Source organism: Cryptomeria japonica, chromosome 6 (assembly GCF_030272615.1).
Source record: "Cryptomeria japonica chromosome 6, Sugi_1.0, whole genome shotgun sequence".
In the NCBI taxonomy this organism is placed as follows: Eukaryota; Viridiplantae; Streptophyta; class Pinopsida; order Cupressales; family Cupressaceae; genus Cryptomeria; species Cryptomeria japonica.
In genome coordinates this window covers 662585786-662611717 of record NC_081410.1, presented here as the reverse complement: position 1 = coordinate 662611717, position 25932 = coordinate 662585786, and the positions used below count along the sequence as shown (strand labels likewise).

General features: G+C 33.2%; 1 protein-coding gene across 1 annotated transcript; it reads left to right on the top strand.

Moving 5' to 3' along the window:
• Window positions 1–248: 248 nt before the first annotated feature.
• LOC131070719 (transcription factor SCREAM2) lies at window positions 249–24446 on the top strand. The gene is made up of 4 exons (XM_058006326.2): window positions 249–951; window positions 23513–23767; window positions 23855–24028; window positions 24124–24446. The coding sequence occupies exons 1-4, from the start codon at window positions 391–393 to the stop codon at window positions 24199–24201; spliced, it is 1068 nt and encodes a 355-aa protein (XP_057862309.2). The 5' UTR covers window positions 249–390; the 3' UTR covers window positions 24202–24446.
• The last annotated feature ends 1486 nt before the right edge of the window (window positions 24447–25932 follow it).

Sequence of the window (25932 nt, the reverse complement as noted above, 5' to 3'; positions counted from 1 at the left end):
TAACTCTCTTAATCAGCACCGAATTGGTGACCCGTTACATCAATGCCTTTCAATATGTAATTGTGATTAGTACTGATGAAATTACACCTAATCATGCATACGTGATCTCTAATCATGGTAGATGTGAATGGGACCTTTTGATGGCGCAGACCAAGAGGTCAGGAGACCACTTTCTGCTTGGAAAAAGAATCTGAAACAAAAAAATTATTAATGCCCGGCCCACCTTCACTGTACATATAGTGGCTGAGAAATAAACGTGCCGAAAAAATAAGATTGGCCGCGACAATCACAAACAAAATGACGATATGACCGATTCAGCAACCCCAAATATAATGTTTTAAATTGGGCAACAAGCCGGCAAGTCCGGAAGGCTCTGCAGGACATTTCTTGATGCACTCACTCGTGTTCATCTGGGGTTTAACTTTACAAATTAGGCATCTGGGCAATCGCACAAAAGAACTTCTTCCTTCCTTCCTTGGGAAGAGAATGGAGTTTGATGATCTGAATTTGGAGAATCTTTTTGAAGGCACAGGAGGTCTGTATTCTTCAATATCAAACGGTGTAATCACCGCCCCTCTGAAATCTTCTGGTCATGCAGATTCATGGAGCTGCACAACTCCTCCTCATCATCATCATTTGCATGGCCTCTGGCAGGACGTCGAATCCTACGCTTCTATTCCAACGTCTGTAGAGGTCGCCCATGCAAATATAATGCAAAATGTGAATGCAACAGGCCTGATATGGGATGGAAAAGTGGATAAATCGGAAGGGAGCGGGCTTTCAAAGAAACAAGAGGATTATTTTTCTGATGGGAGTGGAGGAGCGATGGATTCGTGGGATACAGGGCGTTTGACAGCGACGACCAAGAATCTTATTTCAGAGAGGAAGAGACGCAGAAAGCTGAATGAAAGACTCTATGCCTTGCGCTCCCTTGTGCCTTACATCACTAAGGTAAGACTTCATTGAAAACTTCTTCTTTGGGGTTGGGTTTGCAGGGATAAGAGCTTTGTAGGAAGGGAACTTCAAAAGTTTTTAGAGCAAAACTCCTTTTTTCAACTCTTGATAACAATTTATTAAAACTGTTGAATTGTTTGATACTTATGAATTGCTGTTTTCTTTCCAACACAACACATTTACTGTTTGATCATATTCTTGAGATGTTTCTCTTGAATGCGAAGATGAAAAGAAAATTGGGTTTTGTTATGGTTCTCTGATTAAGGCCCTTCATTCCTCCCTCTCACACTACAGATAATGAATTAACTCAGAATATAGTTGTTCATACATTAAGTTCACTGTGCTTAGTTGTTGTTAAATGTGTTAACTCAGAATATACTGTTCATACTTTGAATTTACTGTGCGTTTATTTGATTTGGACTTTATGGAGGTTCATCCATCCTTATTGTGCATGGGCTGATATGATATCACAGGCATTGATTGATGCGACTGTTAGTTTTGGGAAATTATTCTTCAAATTCGTAATTTCATTGGTTAGATCCATTTGGCAAGCATATTTAGAAAAGTAATGTCTCATGCCAGTTTCATTGGTCAAATTTAATGCAATGAAAGACATTTCCTTTGGGTTTTCTAAACTAAACCATTATGTTGTTACTTTAAACATGGGACCCAGCTCTTTATAAATATTCCAGTAGTCTTGTCCACTAGGTTAGAGTTTTTGTTTTGTTTTTAAAGACTCTGTAAATTTTTTATTTCAATTATGTTTTATTCGGTTCCTTTATCCTTGTGAGAACTAGTTAATCTGTTTATTATTGCATGAGAAGAAATTAGATTTTATGTTTTGAGGTTTTGAAGAAAAGCTATTCTTATATAGTATATGGTATATATAAATATTGTCAATATTCAATTTTACTATTAATATGTATAATACAAGATTAAATAGTATTGTTTATATAACAATAAGCTTATAAGCATGAATAAATTCATGGTGGAGGATTTTAATATCAATAGAATAAAGTTGAAGGTAAAACCACAATGAGCAAAATAAAGAACAACCAATAGAAATGTGATAACAATAAAACAACTTATATGATATAATGGTTAATAGAGATGTTCATTGCATTCAAATATTTCATCCCTTCTCCTCGTTAGGCCACCACCCAACCTTTATTGACTACTATAACTTTCTAAAGACAAATTTTGTTACTAGTTTGCAAAATATAGAAGGGGCTTCATAGCTTCGAAGGAAACAATAAGCATGGGGCTTTGTGACCATCCACCCATTTCAAAAAGTGTTCTATAGTAACAACATTCTCTTTGCCTATCACCTCCCTTAGAGGATGGAGAAGTTATACAAGGATTTTTTATTGATAATTATTAACACTTGAGTGGTTATTAGAAGAGAGCATACACCGCAATGTTTTTTCTTATGACTATTTACTCCAAGAATGTTTGTAGCTAATTGACCTTACCCTCAAATACAATGCTAGTGGTAGTTGCTAGTATTTTCAAAGAATATATGTTCTCTATCTATAAAGGGTCAAAAGTCTTAGCCAACACTCAATATAAAAAAAATAAAACTATATTGTTAGCCCAGGTGTATTTGATTTGAACGTATAAGAGTTGGTATAGGATTTGTTAGAAACGTGGTTTCCATTGCACCAGAAAATCGACCTATTAATGCTTGATACAACCATGAGATTTAATGAATCCACGAGAGGTGGTTAAGCCATGTTTCAAACCCGAGAACTGCCCTGCACAACACAAGGAGACCAAGGGCACACACCTTGCAGCAATTCCCCCCCCCAGCGCAAGCGAGGGGTTTGAACCCATGACCTAGGCTTAAATACTACTTGTTAGAAACAAGGTTGCCATTGCACCAAAGGATCAACCTATTAGTTCCCAATACAACCACGGGATTTAATGAATCCACGACAGATAAGCCATGTCACAAACCCAAGCACTGCGCTGCATAAGACAAGGAAACCAAGGGCACACCCCTTGCAACAAGATTCTTTATATCATGTAATTTTTTGTTAAAGATGTAGTCACCCAAGAAATAGGAACTTTAATGAAAGGAAAAGAGAGATATGATATAAGAGAATAATGTTATTCTTAAAAAGAATGCAATTGCTAATAATTACAAATCAATTATGATTCAATTAAGAATAAAGAGAGAACTTCGTGGTTATATAGACAATGGTAAGATATAGGATTATATAACAAATTATGGCATGCATCTTAATCTTATGACTTATGACATAAAATGAAAACTATACTATGAGTACCCTAGGTAAAATTAAGTAATTAGTGCACAAATAGGACCAAGGTGATGAACTTGTATTAGTGCACAAATAGGACCAAGGTGATGAACTTGTTAGGTAAAGCACACCATTCACACCAACACACCCCCTTATGTGTAATTTTGGAAGAATTTACGAGATGTAAATTTGCAAGGATATGTTCCAAATATGAGGCAATGTTGGATACCCTTATATAAATAAAATAATACAACAAAAACCTATGTGATGAATAATTACCTCCTAAAAAGAGAAGAAAAGAGACCACATAGGCCCCCTCAATGTATAGCTGCCTAGAATGATGGCAGCTTCCTAAAAATGAATGCTCAAGATGATCCAATCTTTTCATACAATATTCATCCCCTTTTGAAGAAGAAAAACTAAGAATATACATAATATGTCTTCCCATTATTGAAAGAAATATGATGGAATAAATATCAAGATATGTGATTCCTCTAAACTATGCTTAATTGTCTATATTGATGCTAACAATTGCCACAATCAAGTCAAGTATTCTATGCCACAAGGATGAAGATGGCAATCTAGAACTTTGTAAAAATGAATTTAGAAAAAGACACAAAGACAAAGATGCCTCCTCCAAATGTTACTCAACATACTCTCCAAGACAATGACAAACTATGACAAATGCTCATGTGGAGAAAGAACAAGAGGAACTTAAAGTTTCTCCACAATATTTGAAGAAGATGATGTGACATTATAAGAGCTAGCATCAAAGAGGAGATGACTTATATCCACAATTAGTGTCCTCTAATGTTTGAAACAACAAAGAAGGAAGACTGAGAGGGGGGCGGTGAATCAGTCTTCACCAGATCTACAAACTTAATCACAAAAAAAGATTTGATGAATTGTAGTAACAAGAAAGATAAGAAAATTGAAATCACAACACTCAACACCAAGATTTTGATGTGGAAAACCTGGTTAAGGGAAAAACCATGGTGGGAACCTACCCACAGTAAGATGATACTCTGCAATAGTATGTGAAAATATTACAATGGGGAATGCACATGCATTCAGGCACATTGCTTAGAGATCACTACTCAAAAGATAATGGCTCGAAGGTTACAAACCTCAGGGAAGTCTCACTAACTTACAATAAGATTTGAACTACAATCCGGAAGAAATAAATTGAAAGAATAGCATCTCCAAATGCCTGATTACAGTTCCTGTTAAGCACAGTTGTTTGCCCAGCAACACCAATCTCTCCTCAATCACAACACTGAAGGATGAATCACTTGATTGCACATATACCACTCTTTGATAATGCAGACACAATAACTACTACTAAATTACATGACAATATCACCCATATATACAAACCATCAACCTTGACAACAAGGTCGACTAAACCCTCATCTGACAATTACAAAATTACATCAAACGATACAAAGATTGACCACCGGACCAATATAATGATTTACATGACATAACATGGACTTAAATCAAATTCGCAAATGCTCAAATCTACCAAAAATTACGCCAAGATCAACTGCAACACGCTACACCACTAGAAATACAACATAGCATGAAAATCGTCACCGGTTTAATAAAAACACCAAAAAGTCGCACAAAGATCAATATGGATCACCAAAAAAAATAGGACACAACTAGGAAACACCAGCAAGCATGTTAGAATCATCAGGAATAGCTGGGTCAACACCTCTTATCAAATCTTCATCTACCAATGTTTGAAAGCTCAAGAACACAACCAATCAACAACTTCCATGAAGAAAGATAACTTGCAGAGCACCAAATCATGATCCATTTGAAATGAAGATACACAAGACCATCCCAAACAATATCCCAAAATCACATCACAAGATTTGATCACACCAGAATATACCAAAGGAAATATTGAACTCTGCAAAACAGTGATCAACAAAACAAAATTGCAAAACTGGATCATAAGATCTTCCCAAACACACCAAAGAAAATCATAGAAGTATTTTGACATCAATGACAACAACATATCCTAGCAGCAACAATGACCAACAATCTCCAACACTCCAATTCTATAAGATAGGACTCACAAAATAAACTTGTAATATCTACCAAGTACTCATCCCAAGTAGCTATATTTGGATGATGATGAATATCCTACTATACTATATTATTAGAAGCTATGGATGTAAGAAAATACTAGTCTACCATAGAGTGAAATGAGTAAGTGATATAATTATACACATTTATAAAATTAAATGGATCTATTGTACTTGGTATTCATGGAATGGTAAGGTGCATGAGGTGTCGATATGTCATGTAGTAATCATGTACCTTATTATGGTTTTGAGTCTCTATGTAATACATACCACTACTTGAAATCTCAATTATGTTGAACTAAATTCTTCACCTTAGGAAGAAATAGAGCGAAACTTGTACCAAGAAAATTTCGAAGTGTTACAAAAACAATCAAGTACAACTACAAAAAATGAGTGTCTACATAATTGTCAATGAATAACTACTAATGAATCTCTCACTACGTTATGATAAAGATTAGGGATGGAGATGTATGAGCATCATTTGGACACTCAAACTACATACAATCTCAATTGGATACATTTAACAGGCCTCAAAGATAGGTCCTAACCTACTAAACACATGAGGATTAAATCATATGAAGTAGAAATGATAAAGTATACAGATAATATAACACTTTATTTTAGTGTGAGAACAACATGTCTGATACAAGAGATTACAACATGACATGATGACAATGCAAATCTAGAAACAAAGTGATGAAGTCACCAAAGAATTTCCCTATCAAAGATAGTTGATGATGCCTTCGATTGGGATGTTGCCAAGAAAAATAGGGGCTACTACCCCCCTTTGGCTGCTGGTTGGAGGACACTAAATTATAAGTATGATAGGTGGACAAAAAAAGGTTTTCCAAATTTGCTTATTTATTTGATATTTTGTTTCAAAAAAAATATACTTAAGTTTAATTAAAACATTTATTATTAAAAACTTTACTAAACATAATAAAAAACTTGATAATTTTTTAATTTATTTTTATTAAAAATCTTTATTAAAAAATCAAAGTTTAAAGAAAACTCTAAAAATCATTAAAGAAAAAGCTTTATTTAAGAATTATTTTGACTAAAATTTAATTTTCTTAAGTTTTTATTAAAATAACAATTAAAAATATATTTAAAAAAAATTATTTAAAAAATAAACAAATAAATTAGTTTTTATGGTAGGTCAAGTACCGACGTGCCATGGCCATAACTGTGACAAGCAGTCTCATTGTTTCCTTGTGAGATGCAATGTCTGACAATCATGTGGTAGTCATAGGTTTGATGCACACTTTTTTTAATTTTTAAAATACACAAAAAAAAATAATTGGATTTTTGTTTTGATATTTTAAAAATTTTTAAATTGCAAATTAATGAAAATAAAAAAATTAAAAAAAACTCGTACCTGACTTGTTTTTTCTAACATCTGTTCTAGTGCATCAATGGCCATATCCTTGCAATAATGACAATCAAGGATTTGTTTTGGCTAGTCTTTTGAGAGATTCCTTGATGCAATTTTGGGGTCTTATTTTTGTAGCTTTCTATTTTAGGACAAAATTGGACGTTGTTGGGTTGGATTTGAGGTCACCATTGGATTTAGAAGGTTCAAGAAAGTCAAATTCACCTTTTGTTTCATCCAAAACCAACTCTAGAGATTAAATCTAGAGGTGTTTGAAGTCTAGAGGTGGTTACTAGATCTGAGAGGCACTTGCAATTTCTAAGCATTATGGCCCAAAGTGCTTAGAAAGTGTAGGTGCATCCCAGTATCTTGCAATGAACTCTAATCTTGAAATGGTTGTAACATTATCTTTCAGAGCTCAATTGGGATGAAACAAAAGGCAAAAATGACTTTCTCAAACATCTAAAACCAAATGGTGACCTTATATTTGACTCAACAAGCTCTTATTTTTAACCATAATACAAAGCTATGAAACATAAGAAACGCCAAAATGCACCAAAAATCTCTCAAAAAGACTAACCAATGGCACTCTAAGAGCTTCGATACCATGTAAGATTTGGCTATGAAGGTAGCCACCCAAGATCTAGAGGTCTAATGGAAAACACAAGAACAAGAGAAAAACAATGTGACAAGAATAAAGTGTATCATCATCAATGTGGCAATAGAATTGATGAACTAGATTGAATGATAGAACATGGGAGACCCATTGGTTAAATAGGACAAGGTGAAACATAGGAAGGCATAAGATTAGAACAAATGTCATAATCTTAGGATATAAGACATAAAGTGAAACCTATCATTCTACTTAAAGTGGAAAAGTGATAGTTTGATAACACCACTAAAGGTGGATCATCCACCTAAGGTGGAAAAGTGAAACCACCAAAGGTGGATATGATAATGTGACAGAACCACTAAAGGTGGAGATACCACATAAAGTGGAAAGTGATAACGTGATAACACCATCTAAAGTGGAGATGCACCTAAAAGCTACTATGTGGTATCCGAGTAAGCTTAAGTGATGTAATTAGCACCTAGGTGAAGAATAACCAAGGTAAACCACCTTAATTACACCAACAATTTTCAATTGCATACACATGAAATATCTAGACAATAATCCATATTGAGTTCACCAAATATTTTACCTTTCTCCAAAAAGCATTCTTCAAATTTCTCAAAATAAAAAATGAAAACAAAAAATATGCAAAAGCATACACTTCTCATTCAAAACACCATCTTGGAGTGAGAAGCTAACTTGAGATGATGGAAAAATCTCCAACTTCTAATACCTCTTGCATCCAATTCTTCCCATATTATGATAGCTAACAAAAACAACACATGTAGAAGAAAGATGCAAGATACTAGAGTCACTAATCGATACTCCACTAAGATAATGAGCTAAATAACCACTTGAAACATTGATACTTGTTGAAATTTATTTTGCCTCTCTTTACAAATGGTTTGAAAACTCTTCTTTATCTTATATTTTTATATCTTCAACTAAGAGACCCCACTTTAATAATTATTTTTGTGAATTCCAACCCCTGCAAAGAAAACGAAGTATGCTTAGAAGACCTAAATACATATAATATACCTTATGAATGAAAATATTTCCAATTTTGCCCTCATGTATATTGGCAAAAGATATGCTTTATTCACAAGAAACAGAGTTGTCTTCTTTTGAGAATCAATCTCCTTCATATATTTCTCTAAATCAGGGGAACAACAAAACAGTGGATTGCAGCCATCCACCACTGTAACCACTGGATGACTTTGCTCCAACACTTGCCCGAGCTACCTCCATAATCAATCTCCTTCATATATTTCTCTAAATCAGGGCAACAACAAAACAGTGGATTGCAGCCATCCACCACTGTAACCACTGGATGACTTTGCTCCAACACTTGCCCGAGCTACCTCCATAATCAATCTCCTTCATATATTTCTCTAAATCAGGGCAACAACAAAACAGTGGATTGCAGCCATCCACCACTGTAACCACTGGATGACTTTGCTCCAACACTTGCCCGAGCTACCTCCATAAGTCAATATTCTTTTTGAAAGAGATGATATACAATTTTTTCATTCTCCTCCAACCTAACAAGGCTCCTGCGCCAGTTTAATTTAATGATGACCTTATAATAACTTAAACACATTCTTCATACAAGTTCTATCAAATTGTGTGATATGCAATACCTTCCCAAACTTTCGAGTACTACATTTTTTCTCAATTTCTTCGCTTAATACAAAACTTCTAAAGATTCTCCTGTGAGTTGAAATTTGATGTACAACAAAATAGACTTTTATTCAACAAGTTCAAGTAATCTGATAACTATTCGATTCATGCCTCGGTATGCCATATCATGCATATCAATTCTTCAAAATCTCTCTGAATGTAAGTGTTTGAGCAATCTATTTATGAAAGAAGAGGAACCATTTTATCATTTGCCAATACGCATAGTACTATTGAACGCATGCCTTACTTGCCATCCGAACACTTCGCAATATTGATATATGCTCTTCACACCAATACAAGCACAAGATTACATCATTTGAATTCAAAAACAACACAGGAGTGGCTTTGTAGGAGTGGCTTTGTACAAGATTGAGAGGCAAACTTTCTTGATATCTTTTATTCGATGAACAAAAGAGATTTTATACAAAGGAGATATAGTTGGTAATTCTGTAACAGGCATAACCATAACCAAACTATGTATAAAAATATGATTATAATAACAATAGAAAATACATAATACAAAATACTTTCTAATGTTGTAAGGTCAACTAAGTGCAATAGTGTAAAATATAGTCATGAGAATGCATGTAAGGGTAAATACCCTCGAATGGGTGAGATAATGTGATGAAATGATGCAAGAGCATCCCTGATTCTTGGCAATCCTACATCAACCAAAAACATTTTCCTTTTAGTTTGTTTCCTATTTTGCAATTTCAACTTATTTCTTTCAACTTTTCATTCTATTTGCTCACCGGATGTTGTCAAAAGTTTGTAATCATATTTTAAGATATAATAAATCTAATTTTGCATTGCCTCCAATGCACTGTGTCGTTTGTGTTGTGTTTTATTTGCTGCATGGTCTGGATTGTTCTCTTTGAGGACCCTCTTAACCATGACTGCACCAAGTGGTATCAGAGTAAGTTTTCATTTCGGAGACTGTGGAGTCCTGTAAGATTATTTTTGTTGTGGGGTGGTGAAATTGAGGATCCAACCCACAACCACAGAGGACTTGCATGAAGATGACTCAAAGAAATTCTAGAGGTGGTGGAGCGCATGGAAATGTAGACTCTATTGTGATGAAAATGTTGAGAGGAATTGCAGCCTAATTAGAAGCTATTGAAACGAACCAGAGACGAGGTCGTCATGTTGAAGATGCAAGCAATGATGAAGAAGAAGTTGAGGCAGGAGAAGTAGTATAAAATCAACCGGCGATTGATCCAGAAGAAGAAAGGTTCTTGAGGGTTTTGAGTAAAGCGAACACCAAACCACACTTTACCCCACCAGATTATGATGGCAAGTTGGATTCAGATGAATTGATGGATTGGATCATGGAGGTGGAAAAGTGTTTTGATTTTGAGAACACCGTGGAAGACCGGAAGGTGAAATATACTTGTACAAGGTTGAAAGGTCACACATCTCTTTGGTGGGAACATTTGCAGGTAGATCGACAAAGAATAAGGAAAGAAAAAAGTAAGACAAAGGAGGAGCATATGTTGCATGTGAGACACCTTTTTCAAAGGTTGAGAGAAGAGAAGTTGTCGATAAACATTAAGAAGTGCAGTTTCATGAAGGAATAGTTAGTTTATTTGGGATTTCTGATATTTGCGGATGGATTGAAGATGAATCTCGAGAAAGTAAGAGTGGTTGTTGATTGGCCTACGCCGGATAGCATTAGAGAGGTAAGACCATTTCATGGATTGGCTAGTTTCTACCGAAAGTTCATTAGAAATTTCAGTTCAATTTGTAGCCCTATGATAGAAGCAATGAGGGGAGATAGAAAGGATTTCAAGTGGAAGACCAGAGTGAATAGGAGCTTTGAGTTGTTGAAGAAAAAGGCAACAAAGAATCGTGTGTTGGCTTTATCAGATTTTAACAAAGTCTTTCAAGTGGACTGTGATACAAGTGGGAATACAATTAGAGCAATGTTGAGTCAAGAGGGAAGAGTGCTAGCTTATTTTAGTGAGAAATTGAATGATGCAAAGAGGAGGTATTTAGTATATGATCATGAGTTTTATGCCATAATTCAAGCATTGAAGAAGTGGAGACCTTATTTGCTTACTAAGGAGTTTGTGTTGTATATTGATCATCAAGCTTTGCAATATTTGAACAATCAAGGTAAGTTGAATCAAAGACACATGAGATGGGTAGATTACTTGCAGAGTTATATCTTTATTCTGAAACACGAAAGTGGAAAGTCAAATAAAGTTTCTAATGCCCTAAGCAGAAGGAGAAGTTTGCTAATAGAGATGAGAATATAAGTATTGGGTTTTGAGGAATTGAAGAATTTGTATGAGGATGACTCGGATTTCGCAGAACCTTGGAGAGCTTGCATAGAACGTGTTACAGTGAATAGGAGTAAGTGGCTAGATTATTTCATTCAAGATGAGATGTTGTTAAGAGGAAATCCGTTGTGTATACCCTAGAGCTTTATGAAGGAAAATCTGATAAAGGAGAAGCATAGTAGAGGCTTAGCCGAACACTTTGTAGTAGACAAGACAATAGCCTTGGTAAGTGAGAATTACTTTTGGCCTTAGATTCATAAGGATGTTAGGAAATTTGTTTAGAGTTGTAGGATTTGTCACCTAGCGAAAGGTGGTAGTCAGAATGTTGGATTGTATAAGCCTTTGATAGTTCCGAAGAGACCTTGGGAAGACATAAGTATGGATTTATACTTGTGGTACCTAATACACAAAGAGGAAATGATTCTATATTTGTGGTAGTATATAGATTCTCGAAGATGGCATATTTCATGCCTTGTAAGAAGACAACAAATGCAGTACATGTTTTTGACCTATTTTTCAAGGAGGCGGTAAGATTACATGGATTTCATAAGAGCATAGTTTTAGATAAAGGCATTAAGTTTGTTGGATATTTTTTGAGAACACTTTGGAAGAAGTTGAAGGCAGATTTAAAGTTTAGTTCTACTTTTCACCCATATACTGATGGATAGGTAGAGGTAGTGAATAGAAGTTTGGGAAATTTGTTGAGATGCTTAGTTGGAGAGAAAACCAGAAGTTGAGACTTGATTCTTGCACAAGCACAATTTGCCTACAATAATTCAATGAATAGGATTACCAAAAGAACACCTTTTGAGATTGTTATCAGAGTACACCCTAGAGGCATATCAGAACTAAGAGACATCAGTAATGAGGACAAGTGGAGTGCATAAGTGGAAGAATTTGCAGAGCATTTGAAGACAATGCATACTTAGGTCAAATAACATTTGGGGGACATGAACAACAAGTATAAGGAGAAAGAAGATGAGAAGAGGAGACATAAGGAGTTCGAAGTTGGTGACGAAGTGATGGTGTATCTGAGAAAAGAGAAATTCCCAATTGGTACCTATAATAAGTTAAAGATGAGGAAGTTTGGACCTTGCAAGATCTTGAGGAAATTCAGTTCTGAAAAAGCATATGAAGTGGAGTTACTGGATACTTTGGGTATTTCACATGTATTCAACATTGCAAATTTGTATTAGTATCATGAGGCAAAATTCAATGAAAACTGTGCAGCAGAATTGGAGAAGCGGATACCTCAAAAGGTACCAAACCAAATTGAAGAGATTTTGGATAGAAAAATTGGGTGTAGCACTCGCAACAAGCAGTACAGAGAGTATCTTGTGAAGTGGAAAGGTAGACTAGTTGAAGATTCATCATAGATTTCTCAGGCTAAGGTGGACAATCTTGGTTTTCCTTTAGCCTTGACCAAGTGAGAGACTCACTTTTCAATCAACCCAGGATGTTTGATGTAGGAACATCCTTGGTTCTTGGCAATCCTGCATCAACCAAAACCATTTTCCTTTCAGTTTGTTTCCTATTTTTTAGTTTTAGTATTTCTTTTAGCATTCCTTTTTGTTTGGTAACTGGATGTTGTCAGAAGTTTATAATCAATTTCTATGATAGAATAAATATGATTCTACATTGCCTCCATCACACTGTGTTATTTGTGTTGTGTCTTATTTGTTGCATGGTCTGGATTGTTCTCTTTGAGGACCCTCCTAACCGTGACTGCACCATGAAAAGTCAATATAATTGCCTAGATAATATGGTTTAATGGCCCTTAATGGCCAAATAAATGTCATTTGATAATAAAAAATTGGTAGATTATTGATGGATAAACATGCAAGGTGCAAATATATAGGATGCTATAACATTTGTCTATAGATATTCACGTAAGTGTAAATAGATAAGTAATAAAAACATAGAAAAAGACTGGGGAAGATAAGAGCACCTTACTCAAAAGAGACATCTCTAGAAGAAAGGTATAATGTGTAGGTACAAATGATAATGGGGAAGGTATAATGTCCCCAATATAAAGATACGTAAATGTAATTTCAAATTGTATGAAGATTTGGTAATAAAATATTAAACATAAGGGGAGAAATCACACACTTCATGTAAAGTTATGACATAAGTTGTGGGGGGATGATGTCTCTTGGTTTAATGCGGTAGCTATAAAAGTATGATATATTAATATGGGATCATGACAATATTGTGATATCTCATACAAGTGGGATGGAAACCTAATATTGTCTATGGGATTAACAAATATTGCTTAGCTTGTAGTCTTTAGTAGTTTACGCCTTCCTTATGCTCTCTAAACTTTGTGTTCTACTTCAATGGAAACACTACACCCATTCATTGGGCTTACTTATTGCTAAGTTGGGGTTCCAATAGGGTGAGAGGAGGTGAGACTAATTTCCTCAGGATGTGTGCAGTAGCCCACAAACCACACACAACGGTTTAACCTGGCCAATGAGAATAAATCTTGGGACCTATATGGGAAGAACCCGAAGCCCTTAGCCAACTGTGTTGCCCATGCAAGCTAAAATTTTTAAACATAGTTTTTTTTTTCTTAGACTGCAAGAATTGGGTATAACACCCCTCTATAAACTATAGTGCATGTCCTTTGGTACAATGTGGGCTAGGGGGAGATTAGACCTCGTGCTTTACCACTAGAAGCTCTCACCAATCGAGCTAGTTAACCAACCCTCATGCAATGTAAATATTATGAAAGATTCTCCAAATATTTGTTGATGCAATTGCTAAATGAAATGCACAAATTTACTAAAAGCAATTAAAAATTGATTTATATACCTATATGTTAATAACTAACTAGTTTTTATCTAAAAATAATTAATAATGATAATTACTAACACATAAGATGATAAATAGGAGGTATTTTTGTAGTTTCTTAAATTATGATGTTTAACTAAGATTCAATTGCATAGTTTTTTAGTCAAACTCATTAACCCATATTTTATGAGTAGCTCTTCATATGAACTCATTTCTCATAAACATAAATAATCAACTTATTTCTCATTGCATGTCTTATAGAATCACTTTTCTTAATGCTATTCTTACTCAAGTAAACTTCAGTGTCAAGATTTACTTGAAAAAAATTCTTTAATTTACTAAGGGAAGAGCAGCAGTAGTCATTATAGTTCCAATAACCGTTCACTCCTTGTGCACTCAACCCCCTAAATACCAGTTTTAAAGAAACCCCAAAAATGATAACTTAAAGCCCATTAATAAATTTTACATGTACCAATAGCCGCCCACCTTTTAACAATTTTGGATCATAGTTGGCCCATTTGTGCACAACTACTAGGGCACGTGTGGACAACTATTGGGGCATTTGTGCATAAGTATTGACAATTTTAAGCGCACGGTTATTGGGACATCTCTTAGCGAGTATTAGACAACATTTTGAAATGTGTACTTTTTGACTCTTATGTGCATAAGAGATCCCACAATATACATCATTACTATCCAGATGCTAGATTAATAGCTACAAACTGTTAAGTGGCATATGTAGACAACAAAAAATTGTCAAAATCTGATGTACCGTTGAAGATCTATAGATGTGTGAAATTAACTATAATACACTTACCCTGTAAAAAACTTTTAACAAATAATATACCTTATTGGTTAAAAAAGAAGATTGTGATGGACGGTTTCTCTAATCATGGTTTGGTTTAGAGGGACCAAGATGGGATGGATGTTCTTATGTCATTGAGAGGATGTGATTTCTTGGAAGTTATACTAGCAAATGTCGGCGTGCAACAATTTGCCCATAAGAAAAAGAAGGGTCGAACTATCACGACGAAGACGTCCAATTCATGACATCATGGTACCCACTTTCCCTTCTCATCACCAGTTTGAAATGCATTGTTTGAGATTGACAACCATTTAGTTGGTTCGCAATCAATGTCCTGACACATCATTGAAATGGAATGGTATGGGCCTTACACACCACGCCTGCAATATACAACTGTGGGCACAAGAAAATAAAGTGTTATTGTTACAGTCGCTAGTGAAATTTAGCCAACGGAAAAACAAAGCTGAAAAGTCTCGAAGAATCATTCAGCTTTTCTTCAAAAAAGTTATACCAATCATTTGGATATGAAATCATGAATATAGCTGAAGCACTTTCCATAAACCATATGGATTAATCCCAACTCTAAAACATAGAACAAATGTGATTCTTGTGTTCATTTAATCTCTGAAGTTGGACATCAAATCTAAAGGGTGATCAAATCACTGAGTGAATTGTAGGCGCACCATGTCCAAATATTCCAGGTAAATATTTGCACACGTTTCATCTCCTCTATCCTAGATATACTTAGCTTCAAAAGTACCTCTTTTGTACCTAAAATCATAACCCATCATTATTTTCCAGAGGAAAAGTAGTATAGTTGTTATAGTTAATTTCGTATAATTTAAGTTTTTAAATGGGTATATAAGATTTCAGTTATTTTTTTGGTTATTTTTGTATTGTTCTGATTTCTGGATAATAAAGATGAACACTGTGCAATCTATTATATGATCATTTCAAAATGCTGCTTGAAACATATTGGTCCATCTATTTGCTTTGACAATAAATAGACTGAAATATCAGAAAATAGGTTTATTATTAACTTGCTATAATTGAGATGGGACCAGTTTTACAAATTATTAGAGAACAGGTGGGACATCTTAGCTAAAGGTGTTGCCGTTGCCAATATTCCACCGAAAAGCACATTAAGAAAAGACATACAGCAACATTTAATAAAGCAGGCATGCATGACAACTCAGGTCGCAAATATCTGAAGAAAGTTAAAACTTAGCTTTCTTTATTATTTGTGCAACAGAATAAGATTCAAGCCCATAAGACCTCACTTCAGTACAATGAACAAATTTAACCCATAAATTATGCGTAGCAAAGATTTATGAGGTGATGCAAAGTTAAGAATATTGAATTGTTGAATTATGTTAAAACTTTTAAATTTTATATAAATTAATGACAGTAGATCTCCACAATCTAATTGTCTGTCTGTGTATGCTTTTAAATTTGATTGTGTGAGTTTTTTTTTTTCATCAACGTTTTGGATCACATTGTATAATTGAAAATGTTGACGCAAAAAAAATTCACACAATTTATATAATTTTTTTAAAATAATAATAAATCAAAACTTTTAAAAACAAAAAATAATCTAAAATTAGAAATTTAAGTAGATATTTCTAACAAAAACTTTTTGATAATTTAAAAATCCAAAAAATTATCTAAAATTAGAAATTTAAGTAGATATTTCTAACAAAAACTTTTTGATAATTTAAAAATCCAAAAAATTAAAAGTTATATGAAAATACAATGTTTTATTTGCATTTTGTGTAATATTTTATTATTAAATCTTAATAAATTAATGTTATTATTATCAATTAATATCTAGCCTTTTCTTAGATTTTATTCTTTTATTTCTCAATATAATATTCATTATAACGGTCTTAGATTTTTTCTCTTCTGATTTAAACTGTGTGTAAAATCTTTTCATCATCATCGTTTGGTATCATATTATATGATCTATCATCATTTCTCTTTTCTATATATTGCTTTTATTCTGATGATGGATCATGTAGTATGATTGGAAACACATTGATAATGAAAAGATTTCACAAACAGTTTAAACCAAAATTAAAAATCTAACATGATAAACAGTAGAAATTACATAACTGTTATTAGAACAGTCTATAATGGCCAGCCTTAAACCATACACACTAAGCAACATATTAAACGGAGAGAATGTTACTCAACTTTGAGTGTTTAAAATTTTTAATTGTAGAAGTGTATTTTTAGTGTGACCACATACATTAAGCAACATATTAAGCATAGAAAATATCAGTCAACTCTGAACATTTGACACTTTTAAACTTAGAAATGTAAACTTAATGTGTATGATTTAAGTAGTTGATCTGTCTTTTAAAACAATGTTGATGATAGCAGTCAATGTGAACATATAATTTATTTATTTTTATTTAAAGTAGATTGCACTTAATCAAATTGGATGTCTGCAAGGAGTGCAGGCATGTGAAAGAAAACTGCATCATTGCAGGTAGGGAATGTGGCATATTGCTGCAAGTAACGACTGATACTCTTCCAAGAATAGTATCATTTTTTTCTGTATTTCCCAGTCAGCTGCTAATTTTGAAGAAAAAGTTGACACGATAAGTGCATATTCTATTTTGAAGGGAAGAAGCAGAAGAGAAAAACAGGAATAGAACAGTTAACAAAAGAACAGAGGTAAAACAGAGATCAACCCAAAATATTATGCATTCTAATATAAATTAAAAATATATATGAGATTTAATATCATAAGACAGAGCTGCTGCTCTGTATTGTGCTTAAAAAACAAGAAAACAATGATCCCCTGTTCCTTTCCTGCTACAAACTGTTGCTACAGCAAGAGTGGCATCTGCTCCTATTTTTAGACCTATCAGAAGCTTTCTTCATTTCTGATCATCTCCTTGCTTTTAAAGAAAATAAAAATTCTGGACAATACTATGGGTGAGTTGTCACAATAGATCTTAATTGCTTCTTCTCGTTCATTCCTTTTAAGTTTTCCAACATTCTTCTCAATCAAATTGTCTCACATTTGCCCTTGTTACTGGGGCATGCTCTATTTCAGCAGATGAAAGAGTGACAATAGACTATTTCTTTAATGCCTATGATACTGCACCTGTTCCAAAACGAAAAAATATAACTATAAAAGTGTTCTATTCACTTGATCTTGAATATTAAATTCCATAATTCTTTGTTCCATTAACATATCTTAATATACTTTTCCCTGCTTGCTAATGTGAATTTTCTGTAGACTCAGTGAACCTTGAAATAAGACTAACCACATACATGTTGGAGCAATGCTCCCAAGCCAAGGTCACGAATGTAAACACTTCTACAGAAAAAGAGAAATGATATGATTCATTAGGAAATAATATATTGAATTGAGATATGTTACAATGCGTACAATAGCTTGCTTATATAGGCAAGAGTGGAAGAATTGAGAGCACAAAAAAATACATGTTTCCCAATAGGATGTGAGAATAGCTATGGTAGCTAGAAACCAACCACCGCCAACTCAGCTACAAATATTAATGGCAGATAAACGTTAATATATAATATTTATCTAACTAATTAATAATGATGCCTAAGTAAACTTAAGCAGGAGTAAAAAATATTTATTCCAACATTAACATATCTTGAAATTCTTTTCCCTGCTTGTCAATGAGAATTTTTTGGAGACTCCATGAACCTTTAAATAAGGCTAGCCACATACATTAAGTTTGGCTTTGTGGTTATTAAATACACAAGACTGCCAACAAGTTTTTTTTTTAATATAAAATTGAATCAATATTGGATCCTTTATTATCCTTTCTTAATTTCAAGCATATATCATAATTGGTTTTGGGACTAGTTTGCAATTCATCATGTTAAACCTTTTCAAAATATCGTTTACATATTTCATTTGTGAAATAAATATTTATCTTTCCTTCTAATTCACTTCAATGCTAAAAAAAAGTACCTCATTAGACACAAATCGGTCATCTCAAATTACTTTTTCATAGATGCTTTGAACAATTCAATTGATAAATCAACTATGAAAATAAAGTAATCATCATATAAACAAATAATTATAATCTCATTTTGCTCATTTATTTTCTGTGTACAATGTAGGCTCATTGTTGCACTCATTGAAACTATTTTGCAAAAGATAAGATTCAACTGTTTTTTACCAATCTCTCGGAACTTGCTTGAATCCATAGACCTCTTCTTCTACAAGAAACCATTTAGAAATGTTGATTTTACATCCATCTAATATACTACCCACTTGTTCTGAGCTACTATAGCTAGTATTGTCCTCACAATGTCTACGTGTGCTACTATAGAAAATGTCTCATTGTAGTCTACTTTAGGCTGTTGTGAATAATCTTTGGCTACAAGGCTTGCCTAATGTTTTTGCACATTACAATTTGCACTCGATTTGGTCTTGTAAATGCACTTTACTCATATCACATATTTTCATTGGGGAAGACTCACTAACTCTCATGTTTTATTTTTTTATATAACATCTCTCTCTTCATCCATTATATTTACCCATTTTTATCTTTAATTGCATCTTCAAAATGAATTGGATCATCTAAATGTGAAAATAAACCAAAAAAAAGAATTCAAACCTAGTTTTATTCTCATCTTCATTTTGCTCATAAATGTCTCTCATACTTCATCTTTTCCTTATGGAAGATTCACTATCTCTCATGGTAGATTCTTTTCTATAGCATGCATTTCTCCATTCATTGCATGTACCCGTTTTTTAATCTTTAATTGTATTTTCAAAATGAAGTGGATCATCTACACATGAATAGAAAGCAACAATAAAATTAAGAGTGGCATTATTTTTACCTTCATTTTTCTCAGAAATGTCTCTCGTACTTCTAATTTTTTGTCTTCTTAAGATTTCCAAAGTGGGATTTGACATTTAACTTGAACTAACTTTCAGAATGTGAACTTGATGGTCGAGTGCCAATAATGCCAATTGGAGATGGTGTTTGTTGTGCATTTGAGTGGGTACTTGTTTGGATGCATGGGGCTATTCTTATACTTGATGATTTCATTTGTTGACCATGAATGGCTATAAAAGGAGTCACAATTGAAGGGATATTTTTTGGTATCATTTATTCTCTATCTTCCTATGGTAAGCTTGTTGTTACAGCCACCATTTTTTCCAAAATTTCATCCTATACTTCTTCTATGAATTGTACACCTCTACTGATTATAACATTTTTGGTTATTGGATTGTAGAGCTTGTAAATCTTTGATTCATCACTAGATCCCACACATGTATTTTCATCCTTTGTTGTCTAATTTATTTCTCAATTCATTTGGGACATGTGTATATGACACACATCCAAACACTCTTATGTGATAAACACTACATTTTCTTCCAATCTATGCTTCTTCCAAGATCATATTCTTGATATTTTTGGTGGGGCATCTATTCCTTATGTATGTTGCACATGCTACAACTTCAGCTCAATATTCATTTGATAAATATTTTTTTTTCACCATTCTCCTTTCCATTTCCATGATTGTTCTATTTTTCCTTTTACCTACTCCATTTTGTTGAACGTTTAACTAGTATTAAAATGTTTGTGGATTTGTCTTTACAAAATTTTAAGAAGTGATTTGGATTGCATTCACCACCCCTATTTGTTCTCAATTCTTTGACATAGTATTCAATTTGCTTCTCAACAAGGGCTTTGAATTGAATAAAATGTTCAAACACTTCATACTAATGTCTTTGAAAGTAAATCAAATTTTTTTTTGTGAAATCATCAATGAATGTCAAGAAGTAGTATCTTCCATCAATTGAGGGTCTTTGAATTGGTTCACACAAATCTAAATGGACAATCTCCAATGGTTCCTTTTCCCTAATTGAAGTCCTATTGGAAATGATTTCCTATGCTACTTTACCTAGAATGCATCCTTCACATACTCTTTTTGTTTTTTCTAGCAATTAAAACACACCTTTACTATGTTTTTCTTACATAGTAGGTTTGGTCCTCCAAACTTTGGGTATCCAAATATTAGATGCCATAACCAATTTTCATCTTTAATTTTTTGCTTGAACTTAGATTACTTGAGCAACTGGTGTAGTTTTCTCTTCACCCACTTGCAAGTTTATTAAGGGGTGTGCTTGAAAAAATTCTACCGTCAAATTTGATTTTAGTATTAGGGAAACATTCTATTAGCATTTGTCATTTGGACTTTTTAAATGGGCTAGTTACTTGTAAATTTGTCTAATATCATGCGTTCTCTATTTTTGAAAAATACTTTATACCCCTTTTGAACAAATTGTCTAGTGTTCATTCACTTATGTTTTAAGAAGGAACAAAATAAACATCATAAATAAATAAAATTTCCCCCTTTTTGGTTAGAATGTTGATGTTTTCTTTCCCCATAATTGACAATTTTTGTTGTCATTTCCTAATGTTACATTTGATTTTATATTTTCATCCAAAGTAGAAAATATTTCTCAGTTCCCTATCATGATTGCTGCAACTTGAGTGTAAAAGCCATACATCATTTTGATTCTCTTGTGCAATGTTGCAAGCTAAGACCATATTGCTGTAGTTTTTATTTTTATGCTAAATTTTGCACTTTGTTGCCTTGAATAATATTGTTTCTTTTCATATTAATTTGAGTAAGACCATATCTCTTGCAATAGTGGCATTGAACTTGAGATTTATCAAACCTTTGACCTTAAGATTGATTTTGAGTTGTTATTTGATTGTTTTCTCTTCCACTAGAGTTTTCACTTGAGTTTGATGGGTTGGTTCTTCCATCTTTGTATGAATTTCTTCCTCTATCTTTGAAATTTGATCATCTTAAGTTGCCTCTACCATGATTGATTAAACTTGTGTCTTGAAGGAATGATCCAAAGATATTCCCCAACTTGCTTAGCCTATACTCATGAGAAATGAGGGATGCATGAAGTTCATCTATTGAAAATTGTGACAAATTCTTTCTTTCTTCTATGGCCACCACAATTGATTCAAACCTTGCAAACAAACTTGTTAAAATATTTTTAACTACTCTTCTATATCAAGAGTATCACCATCTGATCTAATTTGATTTATCATTCCAATGGTTTAAGTAAATAATGAGTCTATTTCGATTTCGATTCTTTCATATATATATGGTCTCAAATTATCTCTTAGCATTTGTAATTTATCTTTTTTCACCTTAACCATTTCTTGATATGCAATTTGAAGAATTTTCCATGCTTCCTTTAATTTTTTTTCTGTTATGCCCTTGGGAAGATGCTCCCATGAATTTCTTGAAATATGTAGAAGAGATCCTTATAATCGTTTTTCCTATTGTCTTTGAGCAAATCCTTTTCTACTTAAGACAATGCATTGTATGTTGATGCATTTGTAGGTTAAAAGAATCCATTCTACACAAGCTCCCATATATCTTGAGAACTGAATAATGCATTCATTGTGATCGACTAATAATCATAGTTTTTACCTTTGAACTAATGAAGTTGTGAATTTGTAAGACTTTTTCCAAAAGATGTCACTGTTGGTTGTGAAGACCTATGCTAAACAATACCTCAACTAAAAAATATTTCTTGAAAAACCTTACCTTGATAGTCTATGGATGGTTAAGCTTGACTTGATAATCTTCAACTCTGATAGCACATGAAGGGAAGAGGCAGAGGAGAATATAACAGTGAACACAAGAACAAAGATAAAACAAAGATCAGCCAAGTGACTTAGTGATGTTATCTTTTTATTATTTATTAGGAGTTTAGTCTCTATAGGAGAATTTGGAAACATATATGAAAATGTGATGCTTTTTATAAGAATTTTCATAATACTTTGTAATAGACCTTGAATAAACTAATAGTATAATTATCATCATTTAATGTCTTTTCTTTCTCATACTATAAAGGTTTAACATTACCTTACATTTTTCTCTTCCATGTTTCAATACTAAGATATTGCAATTCAAATTTGTACAAAAAAAATCAAAACGTCTTCAAACCACGAGAGGCTACTGGGAAATGTTTAATAAGCTGCTCTGAAGATAAAACTATAAAAGTGAGCTGCAAATCATGTGTGTTTTTTTTAAGCAGATTCATCTACACTTTTTATAAGATTTTGTATTTGATGGAGTTGGCAAAGAAATTTAAAACACATAGGCTACAATCACATTAGATATTCCAGCTGCTACAAATCGGATCAAGTCAGATATTATCAGATATTCACCTCATTCAATATTCTGATTGAGTTGTTTTTTAGTAAGAGACAAGATATTCTGCCAGATTTAGGCCTGATTCTTGCACTATATAATCTAGACCAGTTAAATACAGAAGATTACTATCTCATAAGCTGGAGATTCTAGCTCAAATTTTCAATAAAATGTTTAATTCAATAATATAATCAAACCATGTCTAATTTAAGAATAAATAAGTTTTGAATAATAATCTAGAATTATATTACAAAATAAGAAATTTCAAAAATAAATGCATGGTTATTTATTGCATAAACCACAACATAACCTTTTTTAAATGAGTTTTGGATAACTAGTGTTAAGCATGGTTTATTTACTGTTAGTGGACTGAAAATGTGTTATAAACTATAATGTTTTCACCAGTTTTTATACTTTGATATCACGAGCATTTAAGTGCCAGTAATCTCTGATAAATTATAACCAGATGGACAAGGCCTCTATCATAGCAGATGCAATTAAGTATATTAAAGACTTGCAAAAGCAGGTCAGAGATATTGAGGCTGACATTGCTTCCCTTCAGTCCAACAAGAATGAATGCTCTTCCAATTCTTCTCTGACATCTGTCACTGCTGAGGTGGAAAATAACAATTATCAATCACAAGAAGTCAGCTGTCACATTCCCAAAACCAATCCCACTGGTGAAAAAAAGCCTCCCTGCCATGGGCACAGCCCTCTTAATGTAAGCATTTCTCAGCTATTTTGTTTTTATCAGGCATGAGGAATCAGTGTCTTTAACTCTTTATTATCTTGTATATGTTAAGGACAGATTGATATTTCCAAGATAGAGGAAGGGACATTTCACATAAGAATATATTGCAAAAAGGAGCCACATGTTTTAGTGCACCTTACAAAGGCCCTCGAATCCCTTCAATTATTGGATGTTCAAAGTTGTAATATTACCTGCTTTGATGACCACATCATCAAGATTGTTATTGCAAAGGTACAGAACTTTGTCAAGCTAAAATTATTAGGTTTAATGAAGAATTGAAAATGTAAGATAGATGTATACTGATACAGTGTTGGAATTGAGTGCAGAGTAAAGAGGTACAAGAAGATGCACTGAAAAACACCATTACAGATATGGCCCTTAAGTGTGGTTTCTGTGGAGCTTGATCGATGTAAACTATGGTATTCTATCTTGTCTTATAAACAGATTTTGTACCTACATGCAATAATTCTTACCTTATTTGATAGTGCATGGGTAGGCCAGGGTAGGCCAGCCTATGTTCCTGCAAATCCAAAGAGACACGACTCTCCTTTCCATTGAGTTTGTGGGAATAGTAACTGGTGAGCTTTTGGGCTTTATGTAAGTCACTGAGTATTCCATTGATCAATATTATAAGGAAACTTTAAGAGTTTGTGATTGGCTTGACACTTATACCTTTCAAGTTTGTGCATAAACACTTTGAAATACCTCTAGTATATTCCATCAAGAGGTATTCGAGAGAAGAGTTTATACCTTTCAAGTTTGTGCATAAACACTTTGAAATACTTCTAGTATATTCCATCAAGAGGTATTCGAGAGAAGAGAAGAGAGAGGGGAAGAGTTTTATTATATCATAGGGTTAGGGTTAGGGTTAAGGTTGTTGACTTTGTCATTGAAAATTTATTGTTATGATAATTGAAATAGAAAATGATAATATAATGATGAATTGATGATCTAATTGGAATATATGATTTAGCATAGTTAATTGTCCTCTTTTAGGTTGTTAAGTATCTTGATGGTTGTTAGGTAGTTCAGGAAGTTAAATTTTGGAAAGACATTGTAAGTTAGTAATGTTGTAATTATTTGTTTGTATCTTCAAATAATTATTAATATATTTATATATTTTAGTGTTATCAATATGATTTGTTTTTATATAAGTCTGTCCCTCCAAATTTTATCACATATAATACTTGTTACAAAAATCTATAGCTTTTATCATGCCAAATTGAAGGATTTATCATTCTAAACTTGGCACAATGAGGCTTACCTAGAGGAAATAAGGTTGATGACCTTGTCTTGTCTTACTAATGTTTTATGCCCTAAGAAGAAGTCACTTCTTCACATGTGATGTTTTTGTCTTTCAAGCTGACCTACTATTTGATCATATTACACTAATTTTTATTAGAAAATTAAAATTATTTATAAGTGGTCCTAATAACATTGAAAATGTCTTATTATAATTATAAGGATTAACCTTATAATAGAAAATATAGCATTAGTCATAATAAGTTAGGAGGTTTGTTTTGATTGATCCTACTAATTTCTAGATCACACATAACAACTATGCAAGGATAATTGTAGACTTGGGTTTGTCCAAGGCACTTCCTACTAAGATAATGTTGAATGTTGTTGCTATCATTGGTGCTATATTTTGGTCTACAAGGGTATCTCTTCTTATTGTCATTTCTATTTTGACACTAGTCATTTGGTTCAACATTATGCATTCTATAATCTCAACTCTTATTTAACTTCTTGGTGGAGAGGTGTTGAACCCAAGGACTTCACCATTCCTACAATGGATTCATCGACTATCTCTTCTTTTGTGGAGATTCCTAAAATTGATCTTGTGGTGTCTATTACCCTAGTTTGACTAAGGAATCTTTGGTATCTCTACATATGCCCCTTGAGAAATTGATACATGTTATTCCTATTGCTCTATTGATTATTTTATGATCGACACCATTATTCATCTCCTTGGTGTTCCCTTGCCCACTACTGGTGAAAATGTTGATCCTAATACTAGTTTGGGCAACCCTCTATAGATGGTGGTTTAGATTTTTTGACCATTGTCCAAAGGAGGCAATGTGGTGCCTCTATATTTATTCTATAGCCTAGTAATTGTAAAGATTATTGATAGG